Genomic DNA, 21,145 nt, shown 5'->3' with positions numbered 1-21,145 from the left:
AAACATGACCAACACGGAGGTCTTTGAGGCGGACAGAAGGGGCACTGCTAAGGGCTACATCATCCACGTGCAGGATCACAAGACTGCCAAGACATTTGGCGAAGCACAGCTGGTGCTTACAGTAAAGGATTTTAGCTGGGTCATGCGGTGGATGGGGATAAAAGAGGGCTTGTCGGGTCCTCAGAGTGAATTATTCCTTTTGGAAGCACGCCTCCAAGAACCTGAACGCTCATTTGAAGAGGGCTTGGGCTGATGCTGGGCTAGAAACAGCCGTCACCTTCACCATCTTGCGCACTGCCCTGGCTGACAATATCAAGCATCACCAAGATCCAGAAAGCAGGTCGATTCTCGCTAGGTTTATGTGTCACGACGTAAGCACTGCAGACCGGTTCTACGCGAATACGCCTGGAATAAAGGAGGAATTGAAGATCCGCTCCATGTTCAGGGCGGCAGCAGCTTTCAGCAGCATCATCAGAAGGAGGTCTACCACCGTCAGCTACCTCCAAAGAGGGCTCAGGGGCGGAGAGCAGCGATACCTCTTCTTCAGGGCCGGTTGATACTCCTGATGAGGGGACAGGGGCCGTGGACTCAACCTTTTTTCCCCGGTGCACCGTACAAGTTAGACGGCTAATATGGCCCCCAGGCCCCTGCTAATCATGTTTTTATTATGTTTATTATGTATATTTTGTATACTGTTTTTGTAAAAATTGTGTGATAATTAAATAAATAAAAAGTGCATTTCCAGGAGAGGTTACATGTTAAATTATATTGTGCAAAATGACAGACTACAACTCTCTTCCAGACGTATAAAAACACTTTCGCCGACCACTTAAACATTATTTCTGGCTTGTAAAGTGCGATGATGAGCCCTGGTAGTATCAGACTATTTAAAGGGTTACCAGGAGCATGAGAATATCCTCCACAGGGGGGGGGGGGGCAGAATATGGATGCCGATATGCGGACGGTAAAGCACCGCAAAATCCGCCCCCTTTAGGGTTACCAGGGGCATGAGGTTCTGTAGGGTGTGATCATCTGGGTTTAGTCCGTGGGGGAGTGCTTAAGTCCGAGGAGGTGTGAAAAAACCAGTTTGCCCGTGTTAGGAAGCCGAGCTGGAGCTGTTCGGGGGTCTGTGAGCAGCCACAGAGAGAGCTTTTCCCGGTCTATTTCATGGAAGTCTGACATGAGCAGAGTGTGCATGCTTTGAAACTAATACACCCACGCTTAGCATGCTATTTTAGGGTATACATCTTATCTTATCACCATGGATATACCTGTATATAAAAAAAGCTTACAGCGCCGGGTATTCCCAGGCGGTCTCCCATCCAAGTACTGACCCGGCCCGACCCTGCTTAGCTTCCGAGATCGGGCGCGATTTTTTTAAAAATATTTTATTATAAAAAGTGAACACTTTTACAATAATTTCACATTTTCACTTTCTTCAACATATTAACCCCTCTATTTCCCTTACTTCACATAATCCCCATCATTGTCTCCAATAGATATTTCACCCTTTTACCATTTGCATACAACAAAATAAAATAACCCACACTCAAAACAGCCCACCCTACTCAAAATTAAACACCAGCTTCCCCTCTTTTATGTCCAAAAGCAAACACCCCTCCACAAAACACTCAACAAATTCCTCCTTCCCCATGTGTAAAAACAACATACCCACATCCCTTCTGATGTCTATTTTCATTATATCCCACACCCTAACCACTCTCCCCTCATAGTGTGCCATGTTTCTCCGTTGTTTAACAGCGAATTGTGCATGACTTATACAAAAGTTCAACATCCCCACATTGCAACCCACCACTTTCCCATTCATGCCAAACAACCACAACTCCTTCCATACCATACACCTCACCAGCCCTTCATTCCAACACCTCAAAATCAACTCATGCATACAACTTTCCACCTCTGTCCCACATACATCACATTTTCTCGTCACCTCATTGTCAAATTTACTGATCACCAGGTTATTAAAAACCCTGTTGTATCTAAAAATAAAATCAAAATGCTCACATTCCACACTGTTCCCTTTCACTCTCTGATTCATCCATATCTTCGTTACATCCAAACCCACCACCACCTTTCCCCACACTTTATCTGCCGCAGGCCTTCTTGCCTTCTCTTTCAGCAGTACTTTTTGTATTGTTTTGTTATTGATTCCCTGTATATTCTTTCTGTACTCCCCCTCACCCACATACATCACAACATCACTCTCCCCACTTCCAACATTCTCACTCTCAATCATCCTTCTCCATTCACTCGACATACCCTCCTTTATGCTGTCTAAAATATTCCCCGCCGTCACCACCCCCATTATCAAATCTCTCCCTCTTACCTCATCCACTATCACCTGTGCCCTCATAAACCCCGGTACATACTCATAAACTAAATCCTTTAACACCCTGAAACCCGCCCTCCACATTGGCAAATTAAAAAGCACTTTCCACTTTTTCACAATATTTCTATTCAAAAAAATCGGTTGAATCCACACCTGCCTAATATTAACACATTCATACCAAACCTTCTCCAAAAACTCTCCCCATGCATTCATCACCTGCTTCTGAAATTCACTCAATTCATTCATCCTGCCTTTTTTTAAACTCATAAATACCCCACTATCACCACACCCACCACACCTGCTAATTCCCTCCCTCAGAAACACCTTCCACACATGGTCTTCCTTATTACTTCGATACTTCAACATAGATTGCTGATTGCCTTGATCTTCCTTTCTAAATTAATTAACTTTAAACCCCCATCCCTATACTCATTCTCTAACACCTCCCTCGCTATCCTGATCCCTTTTCCATCCCACAAAAACTCACTCACTATACAATTTATCTCCTTTACAACCCTATCTGGCACATCTAGCACCTTCATAACATAAATCACTTTGCTCATAATTAAACTATTCACCACCACCCCTTTCCCCCTTAACTTCAGTTCCCTCACCCTCCAGAATCCCAACACCTTTTTAATATTGTTAATAATCCCCTCATGTTGTACATCCCTCCCCTCTATATCAATTATACCTAAATTAACCCCTAGCACCCTGAAAAACCCTTTATTTTCCTTTAACCCTATCTCAACACCCCCTACTGTCACCCTTCCTAACACCATGAACTCAGACTTCCCTATATTCACCTTTGCCCCTGAAGCCCTCCCATATAGCCCTACACTCTCTAACACCTCTTTAACACACCCAATATCCCTCACCGTCACTGTCGTGTCATCCGTGTATTGATATATTAAGCTCTGCCCTCCCCACCGGTAATTCCACACCCTTGACATCTACATTATTCCTCAGTAGAGCCGCAAGTGGCTCTGCTTCGAGTGAATAAAGCATAGCTGAGAGAGGGAACTCCTGCCGGACTGACTTCTCAAGCCTAAATACATGAGAAATCACCCCGTGATCGACTTCCGGAAATGAAGAGTGAGGAGTAGACGTCCTTTCCTCCGCTCCCTCGCCTCCAACTTTTTTTATTGTGTAAAAACCTCGTTATTCACTTCACACTTGCACTAGTCGATGCATAACGACTGAGCAACTTTATTCCTCAAGGAGACATGCCATCTAAGCCCGCAAAGCAAGCCAAGAAAGACTCCATGCCTATGGAGGATGTCGCCGCTGGCGACGTTAGCATGGCGGCGCTAACTAGTTTGTTGGAGAGCCATAAAGTGTCTCTCTCAGCGGAATTCAAAACAGTCATCGCCGCACTCGAGTCCAAAGTTGATCTGATTAATGCGACTATCTCCGATCACGGGCAGTGTATTTCCTCTTTGGAGTCGAATGCGGATTTGGTCGACGGGCGCCTGTCGACTTTGGAAGCTACGTGCGCGGAGCTAGCCGCTAGCAATGCTAAACTGCGGGCGAAAACGGCAGACCTCGAGGCCCGCAGCCGCCGCAAGAATATCCGCATCATTGGTCTCCCTGAGTCGATTGAAGGCCCGAGACCAACCGCTTTCTTTTCCGACCTACTACCTCTGCTTCTGGGGGACCGAATCCTGCCTTCTTCTCCTGAACTGGTCCGGGCTCACAGGTCGTTTGACGCAAAGCCAAAGCCTGGGGAAAGACCGAGGCCGGTCATCATCCGATTCCACAACTTCCGGAAAAAGTAATCCGTGAAGCCCGGAAAATTAGAGCGGATCTATGGTACGAGGGGAAACCGATTGCCTTCTACGAAGATTATATTCCAGAGGTTGTGATGCAGCGTGTTCTGTACCGGGAGGTAATGGCGCAGCTGTATACACTCGGACTCAGACCTGCTCTCCAGTACCCGGCCAAGCTGATTATTACGGCGGAGAATGGAGACAAAGTTCGGCTGTCATATGTCGAGGAAGCTAAGAAGTATATTGCCGCTAAAGAGAGGTAGCTTGCACTGCTATAAAACACAGTAGCTATGGCCCATTTGCTAGCTTGCCACATTATATACTGAGTGGTCTAACGTAGCTGCTCGTTAGCTTAGCCCGGGCTGCACTATTGCTACACTGAACTGTACAGCAACTAATCATACTACTCTACGAAGGACTCCCTGTAAGCTAATGTTTACGTAGACTGGTCATTGTTTCTAAATATTGCACTTTAAGTTGAATGTCAGTCTCACTGTTTACATATGTTTGAGACTAGCAGGTTGTGCTCAGATAATTTATGTTATTCTGCCAGGTTGATGTAGGTTGTGCCGGCTAAATCAGTTTTTTTTTAATGGAGAATGTGTTCACTGTTCAATGTAGAGGGAACTGAGGTTAAGTAGGGGAATGATAGGACGGACCCACGTCAGGAAGGTTTGTATCCTAGGAGATACACATGTTGGATGCTCCCAATGGGATTGGGGTTTGCTGTGTGTTTGTGTGTGTGTGTGTGTGTGTCTGTCTGTCTGTCTCCCCCCCCCCTTTTTTTTTTTTTTTCTTTTTCTCTTTCTTTTCTTTTTCTTTTTTCTCTCTCATCCTCCCCTTTTATTTTACTCTCTGCTCAGGTTATGCCACGACTTAAAGGACTATGTCAGTGAGTGGTAGAAATATCCCGTTTGTTTCCTGGAACGTTAAAGGGCTGAACAATATAACTAAAGCCAACAAGGTAATTTCACATTTGCAACACCTTAGAGGAGACATCTGCTTCTTACAAGAGACATACCTCCGTACGGCGGAAATGTCTCGTGTCAAAAGTTCATGAATGGGTCACTTGTTTCATTCGAGGTTTTCCGAGAGGGCTAGAGGGGCAGCTATTATTATACACAGGGATATTGCCTTTGACCTAAATATTACTATATCTGATCTGAACGGCCGGTACGTTATAGTATCTGGCAAATTACAGAATACTCCTGTGGTCCTGGCCTCCCTATATGCTCCGAATTGGGACGATGACAAATTCATATCCAAATTCTTTACTTCTATATCTAATCTCAATGAGCATCAAATTATAATTGGAGGTGACTTTAACCTGGTCCAGGATATATAGCTTGATAGATCGTCCACTAAGCAGTCTACTATATCTAAATCGACCAAAGTCCTAAAATGTCATACCGACCAGCTGGGATTGAGGGACCCGTGGAGGACTAACTTTCCCTCCAGTAAAGTTTTCTCTTTCTTTTCACATGTCCACCACACTTACTCACGGATAGACTTCTTCTTACTTGACGATAAACTATTACATAACGTTCTTTCCTGTGAATACCATATCATAGTTATCTCCGACCATGCACCCACTTCTGTAGAAATCAATTTTCCCCATGGTAAACCACCCTCTAGATTCTGGAGATTTAGCCCTCAGTTGCTGTCCGAACCCAAATTTAAGGCTTTTCTGGCAACACAAATCACATTTTTCTTTGAGATAAACGACACTCCGAATATTGGTAGTGATATACTCTGGGAGTCCTTTAAGGTTTATCTTCGTGGGCAGATCATTTATTGTGTCTCACATTTCAGGAAATCGGAACAATCCAAATCGACAGAAATTTCAGTTGATATCCAAAATTTAGACAGCCAATACTCGGTTAATCCCACCTCTATTTTGTATAAAAAACGGCTCCAGCTTCAATCTCAATATGATCTTTTATCAACTGGTAAGATCGAGAGGCAACTTCTACAAACCAGGCAACAATTTTTTGAGCAGGGAGATAAGGCAGGCAAACTGCTTGCATATCAATCGCGAGTGGCCGGTGCCTCCAGGCTGATCCCTAGAGTGAAGTCGCCAACAGGTGATATTAAAACAAACCCTGCTGAAATCAGTAATATCTTCTCAGACTACTATTCTGAATTATACACCTCAGAATCTTCTCCACAGGATTGGGACAGCCCTAACCCCTTAGACACGTTAGCTTATCCCCAAGTTGATGGAAGAGGTTTTGGTGATCTGGGAGCTCCGTTAACCGTCTCTGAAGTAACAGAGGCTATCAAATCTTTACAGAGCGGTAAATCGCCTGATACTGATGGCTACTCCACAGAGTTTTTTTTAACTTTTTGTTCTGTACTTGCTCCGATCCTGGTGAGAGTATTCAATGATGCCTTTCTGAAAGGCCAGTTACCGCCTACTTTGTCTGAGGCATCAATAACTCTTTTGTTGAAGAAAGATAAGGACCCACTCTTGTGTGGCAGTTACAGGCCGATATCCCTTTTAAACGTAGACTTTAAGATCATGGCTAAGGTTCTTTCTAGCCGTCTCCAGAGGGTGATGACGGGCCTGATCGACCCCGACCAGACAGGCTTTATCTCAGGACGACAGTCTTTTTTTAATACCAGGAGGTTGTTTAACATTATTTATTCTCCCTTGACTCGTACCCCTGAAGTAGTTCTCTCTTTGGATGCGGAAAAGGCATTCGATAGAGTAGAGTGGTGATATCTGTTCTATGTACTTAACACATTTGGTTTCAGCAGGGACTTTGTCTCATGGATTCAACTCCTCTATACATCTCCGGTAGCTTCAGTTAACGTCAACGGTGTTAAGTCTGGTCTGTTCTCGCTCTCTCGCGAGAAATAGGCAGGGTTGCCCTCTATCTCCGTCATTATTTGCGCTCGCCGTCGAGCCTCTAGCGTTATGGCTTCGTAGTGAGGAAGGATTTAGGGGCATCACGCGCTTCGGTTTTTTGCATAAGCTCTCATGCAGATGACCTTTTAATAGGGATGTAACGATATACTGAATATCGCGGTATCGCGGTAAATAAACTTCCCAATACCGTCGTGAGACTGACAAAATCTACCGCGATTTAAAAAAAAAACTTTTTAAAACTTTTTTCTTTTTTTTTTTAAACACTTTTTTTTTTTTAAACCTTTATTTAACCAGGTGGTCCCTTTGAGATCATCGATCTCTTTTCAAGAAAGACCTGTCCAACATGGCAGCAAGTAGGTTACAACATGAAAATAAAACAACAGATAACACAAAAGGACATCGTATTTACAGGGCTACATTTACACACCTAGAGACATTGACAAGTACCAACCATATATTTATATCTCGCCCTGTCAATAAGCCTGGCGTTAGACTTTTTCGCTGTCCGTCATTTTGATAGACAGGATCGTAAAATATCCGTCATAATCCCTTATTACCCGTCGGGTCTGAACAGTTCACGATAGAGCATGCTCGTTAACTGTCAACGGGGGGGGGCGGTGTTATGCCGTGTGTGCATGCACCTCGCGGGACGCGCACAGCGTGAAGCAAAACCTCCCAGACATGTATTGATCTGTTCGGCAAAGTACGGTTTGGGAACTATATCATTTCCTTTTGGACGGCATGCATAACACGGCATAACATCAGAGCCTGGCTCTGGGGAAACGTTGGCGCTGTTCCGAGTTTGTTCTAATCTGTCAAAATGACAGACTGCTTTCAGATTTTTCCGTCATTGTTAAATAAAATATTCGGTTAACGCGACCACTGGTGTCCCAGCAACATCAGTACCAAGCGAGAGAGTTGTTTCCAGAGCAGGGGATATTGTAAATGCCCAAACACCCCAGCTTATAAATACCTGGAAATGTGGACATTCTCATATTCCTAAAAACCTGTCTGATGATGCTGAGTGAGTGACTAGTGAGTTTGAGTTGAGTTACTTGAAAAACTAAAGTGAAACTTGATTTATTTTATTGCAGGGTCTGATTATTAAATGTCCTTGTTTATTTGTGAGATGCAGTGGCATAAAGAAAATGTTTACTTTGTTTGGTAGTACCAGTAGGTACAAAAACACTGGTTTTCTTGTTACAGTCTGTTACTGTCACTTTGTTTTTGACACTTTAAAATACTGCTATCCTACAAAAAGGCTGTAAAACTCAGATTTATTATGTATTAAAGAAACATTTTCCGAGTAAAACATTTTTTTATTGACATTTTTTTTTTTATATGGATTTTTCTTTTTCTTCCCTTTATTATTCAATATCGCGATAAATACCGTACCGTGGACTTGTTATCGCGATATTATCGTACCGTGAGTTTTTGGTATCGTTACATCCCTACCTTTTACTGTACATTTCCAGCCCATCGTCCTCCCTTCCTATAATTCTAAGCATTTTAGAGCAATTCCAGAAGCTATCTGCCTACAAACTCAACCTCCAGAAAAGCGAATATTTCCCTGTTAACACCCTCGCTGAAAAACTTCCCCAAGCTCTCTTTCCTTTTAAGAAGGTCTCAGAGGGATTCAAATACCTGGGTATCCATATCACTAAATCGTATACGGAGCTTTTTGCCAAGAACCTTAGTCCATTAGTAGAGCGCTTTAAAGCAGACTTCGCTAAATGGTCCTCCTTGCCTTTCTCCTTAATGGGACGTATTAATTAAAAATGAAATTAAATAAAAATATAAATGGTGGTGCTACCTTGCAGGGCTTGACATTAAGGCTTGTCCGATTGTCCGGGACAAGTAAAAAAAATGGTCGGACAAGCATAATACAGTTTAACTTGTCCGAACGGACAAGTGCATTTTTGGGGGGGGGGGGGAAATCACCCAAACGAAATAGTAACGTTATTCCATCTGAAGTGCCTGTCTCGCAGTGTCGCAATCTCCGTACCTGTACGTCAATATTATGACTGCAGTGATTGGTAGAAATATTTGACCCGCGGGAAATTGGTGTGAACACGAACCCGCGAGTGCCTGCTTGCGCGGCTGGTGTGTATGCGCTGTCACGCTCGCGACTCATCTATCCTCGATATCCAGTCAGTGAGTAATGAGTTCAAGATGTCCTGGCTGCAGGCGCCAAAAGCAAACCAAGCCCCAGGAAAGCGACCTAGGCGAGATCCTGAAAAATCGGCTGCCTCCAAATTAGATTATGAAACAAAACGCAAAAGAAACTTCCTTCCATCATGGACCGAGAAGTTTCCTTGGCTCCGGTACACCGAAGAAGCAGGAGAAGAGCATATCATGTACTGTTCAACCTGCCGCAGTTTGCCCGACATTGCAGACACGTAAGTGACAACTTTTATTTTTGCTAACGTTAGATAATTGACTATTTATCTGATGTGTGAAGATGATGAGATTCGAAATAAACTGAACTGTGTAGTCTAGCTAGTTATCCTGACTGACGTTCACAGTTGACAAACGTTGTGTAAAATGCTATATAACATTATCTAGATAACGTAAGCTATTTAATGTGTTCTATGATATTATTGATGTCGACGTTATTATTAGGTGGTCGTTTGTTGTGTTATTGGAGTGGACAGAGGAAGGAGTGGTTATGTTGATGATCAGATATCAAGTCTTTCGTGATTTGATTTGACTATAGTGTAAAACGTATAGGCAGACTATTCCTAACGTTCTCACAAGCTAACGGTCACGACTCGAGACATTAATAACTGTGCTAGAGCAAGCTGCTGCTATGCAAAAATGGTTATCGTTGTGTGTAAAACATTAGATCATCAATCCGACTGACGCTGGAAATGATTGGCCGTTTGTGTAGCCAATGAAATTCAGATAATAATGACTGTAACGGATCCCCGTATTATTATCCCCGTATTATAGTCCAGTAGGGTGTGTTCAATTATGTTAATTCATTTCCATTTTTCAAATCCAGGTCCTCGTCCTTGTTTAAAGGAACCGGGTCATTCCGATATGACACCTTGTCAACTCATGCTCTAAGTAAGCGACACCAGCTTACTGAAGCTGCAGACAGAGCCAGACAGAGGGGACCTGATGCTCCACTGCCACCTGTCCTCACAGGGCTCCACAGGATGGAGGAGACAATGTTGGTTAAAATGACCAACATAATGCATGCTGCTTATTATGTAGCCAGAACAGAACAGCCCTTCACCCACTTCACAACCCTACATGGGTTAATAAACAGGACGGGAGGACAACTTCCCAACTGCTATGCGTCCAACAAGGCTTGTGAACGGTATGATATTCACAAAATGTTCATTTATAGGCAGTCAAAAAGAACAAGCAAAGATGCATTATTTCAGTGTTTTTCGTCTTGCTTTGATTCTGACTTTCCAAAACAACACCATAACAATTTGTATTGCTGTCTCTCCCCCATCAGGTTTGTTGTTATTATTTATGAAATGGAGCTGGAGAAACTACTGCAGAAGCTGAAATTGGCTAAATACTTCTCAGTTATGATTGATGGAGCCACCGATACAGCCACCCTAGAGAACGAGTTGGTGTACGTTCGATACATGGACACGGAGGGTCCCATCAATTCATATTTGAAAATTGAGGACGTTAAGCATGCAAATGCAGCTGGTGTGCTGGAAGCTGTTTATGCAGGTGAGAAATGTTTTTTTATCAAACCTTTTTTACGGTACTGTAGCATATAAGTTCATTATTGCTTCTGTATTGGGAGTTATTGCTTCTGTGTTCTCTATGCTGATGTCTTTTCTTTTGTTCAGCTTTTAGTGTGGCTGGCTTGGTGGATTGGAGGGAGCGTCTGGTGGGCTTTGGGAGTGATGGTGCAGCAGTCAATGTTGGATGCAGGACAGGTGTTGCTACTCGCCTCAAAGAGCAAGTCCCGCATCTCATACCCATCCATTGCATCGCTCATCGTCTGGAGTTGGGCGTGGTCATTGCGATCAAAGAAAACCCCAAGATGCAACAGCTTCAGGCGACCCTATGCAGCATCTATGAGCAGTACCATTATGCTCCAAAAGCACTTCGTGAGCTCCGGATGATTGCGGAGGCCATGGAGGAGAAGGTACTGAAGCCCACCACGCTACATGGGGCCCGCTGGGTGCCCTATGTTCACCGTGCAGCCAAGGTAGATGCAGTGGTTACATGTGCAGTATTGTGGCATATTTAATATTATAGATTTTATTTATTTAATTGTTTTCACAAACCGTGTTGTCAGTATAACTTTAAAACTATATATATATATATATATTTTTAACCATTTCAGGTATTGTGTGATAGCTTTCCTGTGATCCTGGCACACTTTGAGGACATGGCAAGCCTCGAACGTCGGCCCAAACCATCGGCTGCTGTGACAGGAAGGGCCAAGAAGGTGTCCAGCTATTTGAAGGACTACGGCAGTGTCCTCTTCCTCCACTTCCTCTGTGATGTCCTTGACCACCTTGCCACCCTTTCCAAGGTTTTTCAAAAGGATAGTGTGACAGTGTGTGAGGCGGTGGAGAGCCAGGAGAGGTGTTTCTGGAACCTGTCCTCCCTTAAGACCAGAATGGGGCTGTACATGGAGACCTTTGTGGAGCAGAGCAATGGATCCGGATGCTACAAGGGTGTCCAACTGAACAGGGCTTCTTCCTCCACGCTTGAGCCACAAAGGGCAGCAGTGATAGGTATGACACCTTTTAAATAAAAAAAAATATATATATATATATAGTGTCTGGTGTATTAAAAGGTGTCAAAGTCAGTGTAGTGATTGTGCATTTATTCTCATACAGATGCAGTCATCAGTCACTTGGATGAGCGTCTGAAGGACTTGCATCAAGACAGCATAGTAGCTAAGTTCAGGGCACTAGATCCCTCTTGCTGGCCCAAGTATGACCACACTGATGCTGTGGCAACAGAGACCTTCACTCAGCATGGTCAGGAAGAAATGAAGAGCCTATCTGGATTTTACAAGGAGCTCTTGGCCAAGGCAGGGATTACACCAGAGGAGGTTATAGCCGAGTATGCCCAGTATAAGAGCTTCGCTCTCAGGCGGTCAGCTGTTCCAATGAGGGACATTTTTCTCAGTGTCCTGCAATCAGGTGTGTGTCAGTATAATGTTAAGTGTGTATTTTAAAAGTTACCAAAAAAAAGCAGAAAGTAGAATTTCTTGAAGGAAATTAATTCATATATTTTTGTCTCATTGTATTCCCAGAGGAGAGGAGAGCCATGTTCCGCTGCTTATGTCATCTGATGGAGATCTATATGGTTCTCCCGGTCTCCACTGCAGTGTGCGAACGTGGCTTCTCTACAATGAAGCGAGTCAAGACCGACTGGAGGTCAAGCCTTACCACCGCTCAACTCCAGAGGCTCATGTTCATCTCCATCCAAGGTCCCGCTCTGGAAGACTTTGATGCAGCCTCAGCTGCCCAGCGATGGTGGACATCAAGCCTGCGCAGGCGTAGACCAGGGTTTAACCCCTGGTCGTCAAGAGAGAGGGGAGATGAGGAGGATGAGCTGGTGTTGATGGGGAGTGAAGATGAGCTGGAGGAGTGATCAATCAGTATTATGGCACAAGACTTATTTTCAACACAGGGCAGCAGCGTGAGCACTTTGCCCGGCTCCGGACTGCATTTTTTGCCGTGCAACCAATACATTTTTGAAGAACGTTTATTTTTCATTTCGTTTTGTAAACTCATTTGGAGGCAGCCGAAATTTGCCGCCTTTCAATCGTTCTGAATGAATGGCAGCGGAAGGCCATTTTGGAATTATTGCGGTACACACATTACAAAATACACAAATTTTCCATGGGATTTTTATAGACTTTGGACCTGTATGATTAAGTTTTCAGGCTATGGAACCGTTATGTTTTCCAGCTCCTACCTCTCAGAACACAAAAGTAAGGAGCAACTATTTTATTTCAGTGTGTTCAAACCTGTTTCTCTTTTACATTAGCACTCAAAGTGATATTTTTAAACATAAATGTTTAACATGATTACATAGCATGATATTTTTTATAAGCACCCAAAGTGATTTTTCTTTATTGTGTAAGAAACTTCAGAATGTTACCTTTCAAAAGAGACCATCTTATGCATGTGCTATAAGTATAAAGTATTATAAATAGCTAATTACTTTGGGTATGCAATCGAATGGCGTTTTATGCCAGACTGTTTATGTTATAAAATGTGCCTGATTAAGTTATTAAATCATATTAATTGTCCAAATCTCTTGTCGGTTTTATTCATTTTTTTTAATAGGCTTTTATTTTCACAAGTAAATTTCGGACAAGTGGGTTTAGCCTTCGGACAAGTAAAATGGCTGACAAGCCCTGCCTTGATTCTTATATTCCTTCCAACACATTCCAATATTTATTAATAAATCCTTTTTCTCGGCACTCGACCAGCAGATAAAACATTTTTTATGGTGCAACAAGAGGGCTCGTATTAGAAGAGTAGTTCTTCAACTCCCCAAGTCGGAAGGTGGCCTGGCGCTGCCTAATCTCCGCCATTATTATTGGGCATGTAATATTAATAAGCTTCTTTTTTGGAACACTAATTTGGCACAGGGCAAACACCCTCGATGGGCTCAGATGGAGGCTTCCTCTTCGGTACTCCCACTTTGGTCGGTGGTATGTTCTCAATTGCCCTTTCCAGTTAAACAAGTTGCTCACAATCCGATTGTAACTAACACTTTAAAGATCTGGGGTCAGTTTAGGAAGCAGTTTGGCTTACAAGCGTCATCAGGTCTAGCCCCGGTCTATCGCAATCACCTTTTCCTCCCGTCGTGCTCGGATCCTGTCTTCCGGACTTGGTCAGACAAAGGCCTGCGGTCTATTAATGACCTTTATGCTGGTGGTGTTTTCTCTTCGTTTGCAGATTTAGCCAACAAATTTGACCTTCCAAGTTCTCACTTGTTCCGATTCTTTCAGATCAGGCACTTTGTGGAAAAGAAATACCCCCAATTTCCAGGTCGGCTTCCTGATTCGATAATTGATTCTTTCCTATCACTTAAGACTGATTCAAAGAAGTTCACCTCCATTATATATAACAACATTTTAAAGATATATCCTACTTGCTTAAATTCCCTTAGAGTTGTATGGGACCAGGACCTTGGGATTAACATGTCAGATGATCAGTGGGGACGTATATTAAACCTGTTACACTCCTCTTCCATATGTGCAAGGCATAGTTTACTGCAGTGCAAGATTCTGCACAGAGTACACTACACAAACGCTAAACTGGCCAGGATATACCCTGACAGGTCTGACAAATGTAACAGATGTAAACAATCTCCGGCTGACTACATGCACATGTTTTGGTCATGCCCTAAACTATCAGAGTTCTGGTCTGCAATATTGGACTCACTTAGGGATGTCTTGGGTGAGACAGTGGACCCTAGCCCCCTCACTGCCCTTTTCGGAATTCCTCTGATGCCCAATGCACCCATTACCACACAACGAGTTATCGCATTTACCACTCTGCTTGCCAGGAGGCTTATTCTCCTTAAATGGATACATGTCTCCCCTCCCACCCATAATAGATGGATTCACGAAATCCTGAGTTGCGTCAGGCTTGAGAGGATTAGGTTCTCCCTTAGGGCCTCCCTGACGACGTTTCACAATACCTGGCAGCCTTTTCTGGACCACATTGACACCCTTACTATTGATGAAGAACTCAAAACTTAATTCTCAGCAGAGCATCCCCCCCCTCCCCCCTTTTTTCTTTGCAATACTATTTAATATTCATCCTTTATTTATTTTTGTTTTTATTTCCTTGTCGTCGCCCCCCCCCCCCCCCCCCCCCCTTGTAGATGTGTGTGAATGAGAGTGCGGGGTAAAGGGGTTTGTGTTTATATGTCACTCTACGAAGAAAACACAGTACTTTACATATCATTTTTTGCAAATGTCTGTTTGATATCTGTGCGGAAACTAATAAAAAGATTTATAAAAAAAAAAAAAAATCACCCCGTTCACCTTAACACAACTCCACGCACTCTTATATATTCTTTTAATCCATCCCACTAATCTAACCCCAAAACCCACCTTCTCTAACACTTTAAACAAATACCCGTGATCCACCCTATCAAAAGCTTTCTCCAGATCTAAACACACCACTACCCCCCCATCTCCCCCCTTCATATAATTTATCACCTCCCTCACACTACTTATTGTATCAGAGATGTCCCTCCCCGGTATGCTATACGCCTGAGTGCTCTCCACCACCGTACCAATTACCCTCTTTATTCTATTTGCGAACACCGGTGCTAAAATCTTATAATCAGTGTTTAAAATCGTGAGTGGCCTATAGTTACCTAATTTTTCCCTCTTACCCTTCTTAAATAAAATGCTTATCACCCCAGTTGAGAGGCCAGCCGGCAGTTCCTCCCTCTCCTCCAGCTTGCAAAACAATGTTGTTAAAATCGGCACTAACACATCTTTAAAAGCCACATAAAACTCTGTCGTTAAACCATCAATCCCTGGACTTTTATTCACCCCCATACCTACTATTGCTAAATCCACCTCCCCTCTTCCTATCTCCCCTTCACATAGCTCCCTACCTTCCTCACTCAATCTATTCTCCAAACTCCCAACTACCTCCTCTAAACTTACCTTTTCCCCCCTTTCCTCTTTAAATAACTCCCTATAAAACCCTTCCACTCTCACCACTATTCCTACTAAATCTTTTATCATCTCCCCTCCCTTACCCTCTATTTCCCTAATATAACTGTTCCCCTGTTTCCTCTTTTCTAACCCTAAAAAAAACCCTGTACACTTTTCTGCCTCAACTAAATATTTTTGCCCTACTTCTAACTATAGCCCACATAAACTTCTCCTTCTCTATTATCCCCAACTCAGTCAACAACCCATTATACTTCCCTAAATCCCTACCTTCTTCCTCATCAACTCTCACTGCCTCCTTATCTAGTTCCTCCCTAACCTTCCTCTCCCTCTCTCTACCTTTCCTATTTCTTTTCCTACTGTAATCTATACTAATCCTCTTAATTTCCTCTTTTAACCCTTCCCACCATTCACCCACATCCTCCACATCCATACTCGCTTTACTCGTTATACATTCAATCACTTCCCTTCTATACTCATCCTCTTTCAACAACATCCCATTCAAACACCACACACCCCCTCCCTTTCCCCTACATTCACTCCTCAACCTATAATGAAAAGCCCCGTGATCACTCAAAGCAGTAGTCTTATAACCCATTTGCCCTATTTTCCCACCCGTTCTTGCATTACATAACATAACATCAATCCAACTGTGTTTTAACACCCCCCTCACCACCTGCTTTCTTGAAAAAACCGTCCCATACATATTTCTTTGTCTCCATTCATTCTCATCAATTTTTTCAGTGCTCCCCTAGAAGAGTCACTCCTAAAAACCATCTCTTTTGCTACATCAATCCTCCCATACCACACATTGAAATCACCCACCACCATACAATTCCCCCCACATTTCCCATCCAGACTCTCAAAAAATACCCTCCTCTCTCTCTCTTCATTTGGCGCATACACATTAACTAATTTAAACACATCACCCTAATATTCAAACACTATCCCAATCATCCTCCCTTAACCATCATTCTCAACCTCTCTTACATTATCCACCACCCCACTTTTCACTAAAATTGCCACCCCTCTTGCATTAAACCCACCATTATTTACAAACACATCACCCAACCATTCCTTCCTTACATCCCCCACACACCATTCGTCCCAGTGGGTTTGTTACAAACATATAATGTCACTGGCACAAAACAAAAATGTCTGATCTCTTTTGTCCTTAGTTTTAAGGCCACAGCCGTTCAGAGATACAATTGTCACCATTGTCTTTACAAAGGATCAGCATTGAGGAATGTTTCAATTCTCCTTTGCTTACCTTCTCTTGTCCTTTTGAGTCTTATCCACTCCTTTCACCTATCTCTCCGGCTGCACTCTTGTTCTGGCTCTTCCTCTCCCATCTATCGATCTGCTTGTCCTTCTCCCGAGAACTGACCCCTCTCTGCTCGGTGTCGCCGGACTCCTGCTAGGACTCCTGTCCCTCGTCACCAGGTCCTGATTCTTTGGTGCCCACACCATCTCCACCTCATCCTCTCCCACCGCCACTTCTCGTATTTTGTCATCCAGCGGAACAGCCACCGCCTCTTCCCCTCTCCACTCCTCCACCGCTGTCGCCGTCTCCCTCTTCTCCTCCACACCATCATCCTCCAAGCTTCTCCGTTTCACTTTTTCTCCTTTTCTTTTCTTTTTTCCCATCTCTACAGGCCTTTTCCCCCGGCCCACTGCTTTCCACCACCACCACCACCTTCCCACCCTCTTCAACCCCGCCCCCCCCCCTCCTCAAATAGTCTTTTCTTCCCCGATTCCCTCTGCTCCACTTCAGTTTCCTCCTGCACCACCACCACCTCGTCATCATCCCTTATTTCTAACACCTCTTCCTCCACCACCACCACACCCTCAGAACTCGCGTCCCCCTGATCCATCCCCTCATTAGACCCCCCTCCCTCTTCCTCCTCCTCCACATCCTGCCCCTCTTCTTCTTCTTCCTCCTCCTCCACATCTTGCCCCTCTTCTTCCTGTTCCTCCTCAGGCCTGTCCCTCTCTCTCCTTCCCTCCCTCTGTTCCCTACATTCCCTTGCAAAGTGCCCAACACCCTTGCACCTATAACATTCAATTTCAGGACACTCTCTAAATATATGCCCCGGTCTCAAACAGTTTCTGCACACCGCCACCTGACAATCGTGTATCATCCTTACATACTCACTCCCCCCCTCCACCCGAAACTGTGTGGAATATGACAGTGATGTGACCCTCTCATTGAACCTTACTTTGAGGAATCGAGTCCCATCCGCCATCTGTGTCCCCGTCCTTGTCCCCCTGATATATCTTCTCTTTATTGGTGACATTGCCTCCGCCCCCCACGCTAACAGCTTCATTAAGATAGCATTATCCTCTATATACACCGGCATGTACATAAATGACACCATCACCTCCCTCGCTGTAAGCTCTTCCGCTGTGACCACACTTTGTACTTTGCATCCTTTACCCTACACCCCAATACCTCAACGCACCCATCTTGAATCCCCACAAAAAGATCCAACATCGTTAATTTGTTCAGCCCCCCCTCTACCGTCACCCCCAGAGTCAGTTCCACACAGTATTCCACATCTCCCGCACCCCCCTCTCTCCTCCCCCCTCTCGCACCCGCATTCTGTCAATCTCCCCCTCCCCCATCCTTCCCCTGACCAGTCCCGCTTCTTTTTCCTCCACCATTGTCTTTTCTCTGTCCAGACTCCTTCTCTCCTCCCGCCTCACCTCCATGTTTCTTCTCCCCGTCCTTTCCAGCATTCTCTGTAGCACTTTTCCTCTGCTCACTTCCATCAGCCGATCTCTCCACCTCCTCCACTTCCTTATTCCCGTTTGCAGCACTCCGCGTCTTTTCCGCTTCCTCCTCCGCCGTTTTCAATATTTTACCCGCACTTCCTCCCGGAACACTCTCCATAGCAGTGTTCGCCTTGTCCTCCTCTACCATCCTGCTCCATTTCCTGTCCTTTTTCATGCTTTCTTCATGCTTTCGCTGTACTTTAAGCTCCCGCAACTTCACCTCTGTATTCTTTGCTGCGTCACTCCGCGGCACCACCGCCTTCTCTGATTCCTTCCCTTGTCCTCCAACTTCCTTTTTTTGCAATTCCCCCTCCACAGGAATCTTCAGCGCACCTTCCTTAGTTTTACACAAACTTTTCCCAACCACATTCGCCACTTTTATTCCACTCTTGCCCGCAGCTTCGTTGCATTTTCCCACTTCCGCATTCCCGCTGCTGGCTGCCTGCATTCCAGACTGCACGTCCCTCCGTCCCGTTTTCTTTATGTTATTCTCCATTTCCTCCTCTCCCGAATAGTCTCCCCAGACAGCGGAGCTGTTTGGGGAACTTACCTTGAATAAAGCATCCCAAGTAAGTGTCCTTTTTCTTTCACAATAATCTTTTTCCCGTGACCAAACAACTTTCTGTGTTCACCTCGTACGTCCTCTCACCTTGCAAATCTAGCGGATCAGGGTGGTATGGCCGTAAGCAAAGAGTTTGGAGGGATAGTGGCTTCTTGTAGCTGGGTTCAGAGAGGGTCTGTAGGTCCCAGGGCCGAGTGTGGGTGCTGAAAGGCGGACTGCCCACCTCCAATGTCGATGCCCAGCAGCTGTGGGCTCTGCAGGGGTCCCCAGGCCTGCCTGCGTGCCACATGTCTCCCCTTCTCCAGCCCCTGGGAGCTCCCCGGGGTCCTGGAGAGGCATTTTCAGGCTTCTCTCTGCACTTTTCCCCCTACACATGCATTTTAAATGTATCATTTTGGATGTAAATGGTCCATCGTATCCTTACTATGGGTCTCTGAAACAATCAGACTTTTACCACACTGTTAGCAGAGTTTAATCCGATTTTTAGCACTCTTTTCCCAGCATAAACTAGTTTAAATCACCGTGGACACCATGGTGGGGATTTAGGAATGTACCTGTGTGTGGTGCGGAGCTTCCCTGCACTTTAAATCCATTGATTTGCCCTGTTTTTGTTGTATTTTTTTACTGTTAATGCCCTGTGCTCCCTGGGATGATGTGCCATCCTGCACTCAAATGACTTTGTGCTTTTTAAACAGTTTAACATCGTTTTTTCCACATTTAAAAAACGCTTTCTGCCCTGGAAATCATTTCTAATCATTATTACCGTGATGGAGGGGCTGCATGAACACTTTTCCCGCCTTGCAAACACTTATTCCTGGGTAAAATAATCAATTTGTTTCCGCCTGCTTTCTGTCAGCACCTGCGGCTGTCGGATTAAAACAGTTTAATGCACTTTTAACACTCACGTACCCAGGTTTCCTGCTCCTGGACCTCTTGCATGTGTGTGTGCCTGTGAGCCTGGGGCCCTGAGAGCAGCGACTCTGCCATTTTTACCTGCTTGTCCATTTGGCTATCAGAATGTTAACGAAACCGACAGACTTCCGTGCGCATCAGCGGCTGTCAGATTAAAACAGTTTAATGCGCTTTTAACACTCACGCAGCCAGGATTCCTGCTACTTTCCTGGGTTACAAAGTGAGGTGACGCAGCCTGTCCTCTAGGTGGGCTCTGTGGGGGGGGGTATCGCAGCCTGCTCCTCTCGTCCTGCTGCTGCTGCGGCGCTCTGCCGCTGCGCTCTGCCGCTGCGCTCTGCCTCTATCCACACAACTTTCCCCCGCCTCTCAGAGACTTATTGCTGGGTAAAAAAGCCATGTGCACCGCCCTGGTTCTCTGCACGTGTGTGTGCCTGTGAGTCTGAGGCCCTGACCGCAGCGACTCGGCTGTTTTTACCTGCTTGTCCATTTGGCTATCAGAATGTTAACGAAGCGGACGGATTTCCGTCCATTTGGCTATCAGAATGTTAACGAAACAGACAGATCCACCGTTTTCCCCCTAAAAATGATTTTTAATCGTTATCTTTGCATTTAAATGATTGATGTTATCATTAATATGGTTATTTAACACAATGCACATAGTCTGGAGCTCACTGGGGTCCTGCATATGCTTTAATCAGGCTTGTCCATTTGGCCATTCAAATGTTAACGAAACGGACAGATTTCCGTCCATTTGGCTATCCGAATGTTAACGAAACGGACAGACTTCCGTGCACATCAGCAGCTGTCGGATTAAAACAGTTTAATGTGCTTTTAACACTCACGCAGCCAGGATTCCTGCTCCTTTCCTGGGTTACAAAGTGATGTGACGCAGCCTGTCCTCTGGGGCAGCCTGCTCCTCTCTGGCTACTGTCCACATGCAAGCATTCTTCCAGGTAATGTCTGAGAGTAATTTCAAATGGTTTCAAACTGCTCTGGGTGTGCGCCATCCGTAGAGTCTCCCCGTCTTTCAGAGACCTATTGCTGGGTAAAAAAAGCCATGTGCACCGCCCTGGATCTCTGCATGTGTGTGTGCCTGTGAGTCTCTGGCTATTGTCCACATGCCCGCATTATGAGGCACTATTTTCGGATACATTTTCTCATTTTCACCACTTTTCCCTGGGTAAAATTAGGTCTGTCACTTTGGGTAACCGCACCACTCTCGGGAGTCTCCCGAGAGTGGACGTCCATTGCCTCTAAA

General features: G+C 44.7%; 2 protein-coding genes across 4 annotated transcripts in view; one reads left to right on the top strand and one right to left on the bottom strand.

Annotated features, from left to right (window-relative positions):
• The window catches only part of LOC307018569 (uncharacterized protein), a 48,109-nt gene extending 28,222 nt beyond the window's left edge, over positions 1-19,887 (bottom strand). Inside the window, exon 1 of one of the 2 annotated variants that reach the window (XM_079648873.1) lies at positions 18,345-19,887. In XM_079648873.1, coding sequence (XP_079504999.1) covers positions 18,345-18,909 — 565 coding nt within the window. In that variant the 5' untranslated portion in view covers positions 18,910-19,887. Of the gene's footprint in view, positions 1-16,908; positions 17,312-18,344 lie in introns of those variants that run through there. The other variant, XM_079648874.1, reaches the window with a different exon arrangement.
• Positions 8,809-13,245, top strand: LOC307020125 (zinc finger protein 862-like). 2 transcript variants are annotated; one of them, XM_079651282.1, is made up of 6 exons: positions 8,809-10,316; positions 10,461-10,687; positions 10,810-11,174; positions 11,313-11,709; positions 11,815-12,123; positions 12,237-13,245. In XM_079651282.1, the coding sequence occupies exons 1-6, from the start codon at positions 10,153-10,155 to the stop codon at positions 12,575-12,577; spliced, it is 1,803 nt and encodes a 600-aa protein (XP_079507408.1). In that variant the 5' UTR covers positions 8,809-10,152; the 3' UTR covers positions 12,578-13,245. The 2 variants fall into 2 exon arrangements, with proteins under 2 accessions (XP_079507408.1, XP_079507407.1); XM_079651281.1 differs by having other exon boundaries at positions 8,809-10,687.
• Positions 19,888-21,145: the final 1,258 nt, after the last annotated feature.

The sequence above is a fragment of the Notothenia rossii genome (assembly GCF_949606895.1).
Source record: "Notothenia rossii genome assembly, chromosome: 9".
Lineage (NCBI taxonomy): Eukaryota > Metazoa > Chordata > Actinopteri > Perciformes > Nototheniidae > Notothenia > Notothenia rossii.
This window is presented reverse-complemented; position numbering and strand designations above follow the sequence as displayed.

Bases quoted from the DNA above. Each gene is read 5' to 3' on its own strand.
- LOC307020125 (XM_079651281.1), top strand. From the start codon at position 10,153: ATGGAGGAGACAATGTTGGTTAAAATGACCAACATAATGCATGCTGCT. The intron at 10,688-10,809 runs GTGAGAAATGTT...TCTTTTGTTCAG, and splicing joins GCTGGAAGCTGTTTATGCAG to CTTTTAGTGTGGCTGGCTTG. The intron at 11,175-11,312 runs GTAGATGCAGTG...TAACCATTTCAG, and splicing joins ATGTTCACCGTGCAGCCAAG to GTATTGTGTGATAGCTTTCC.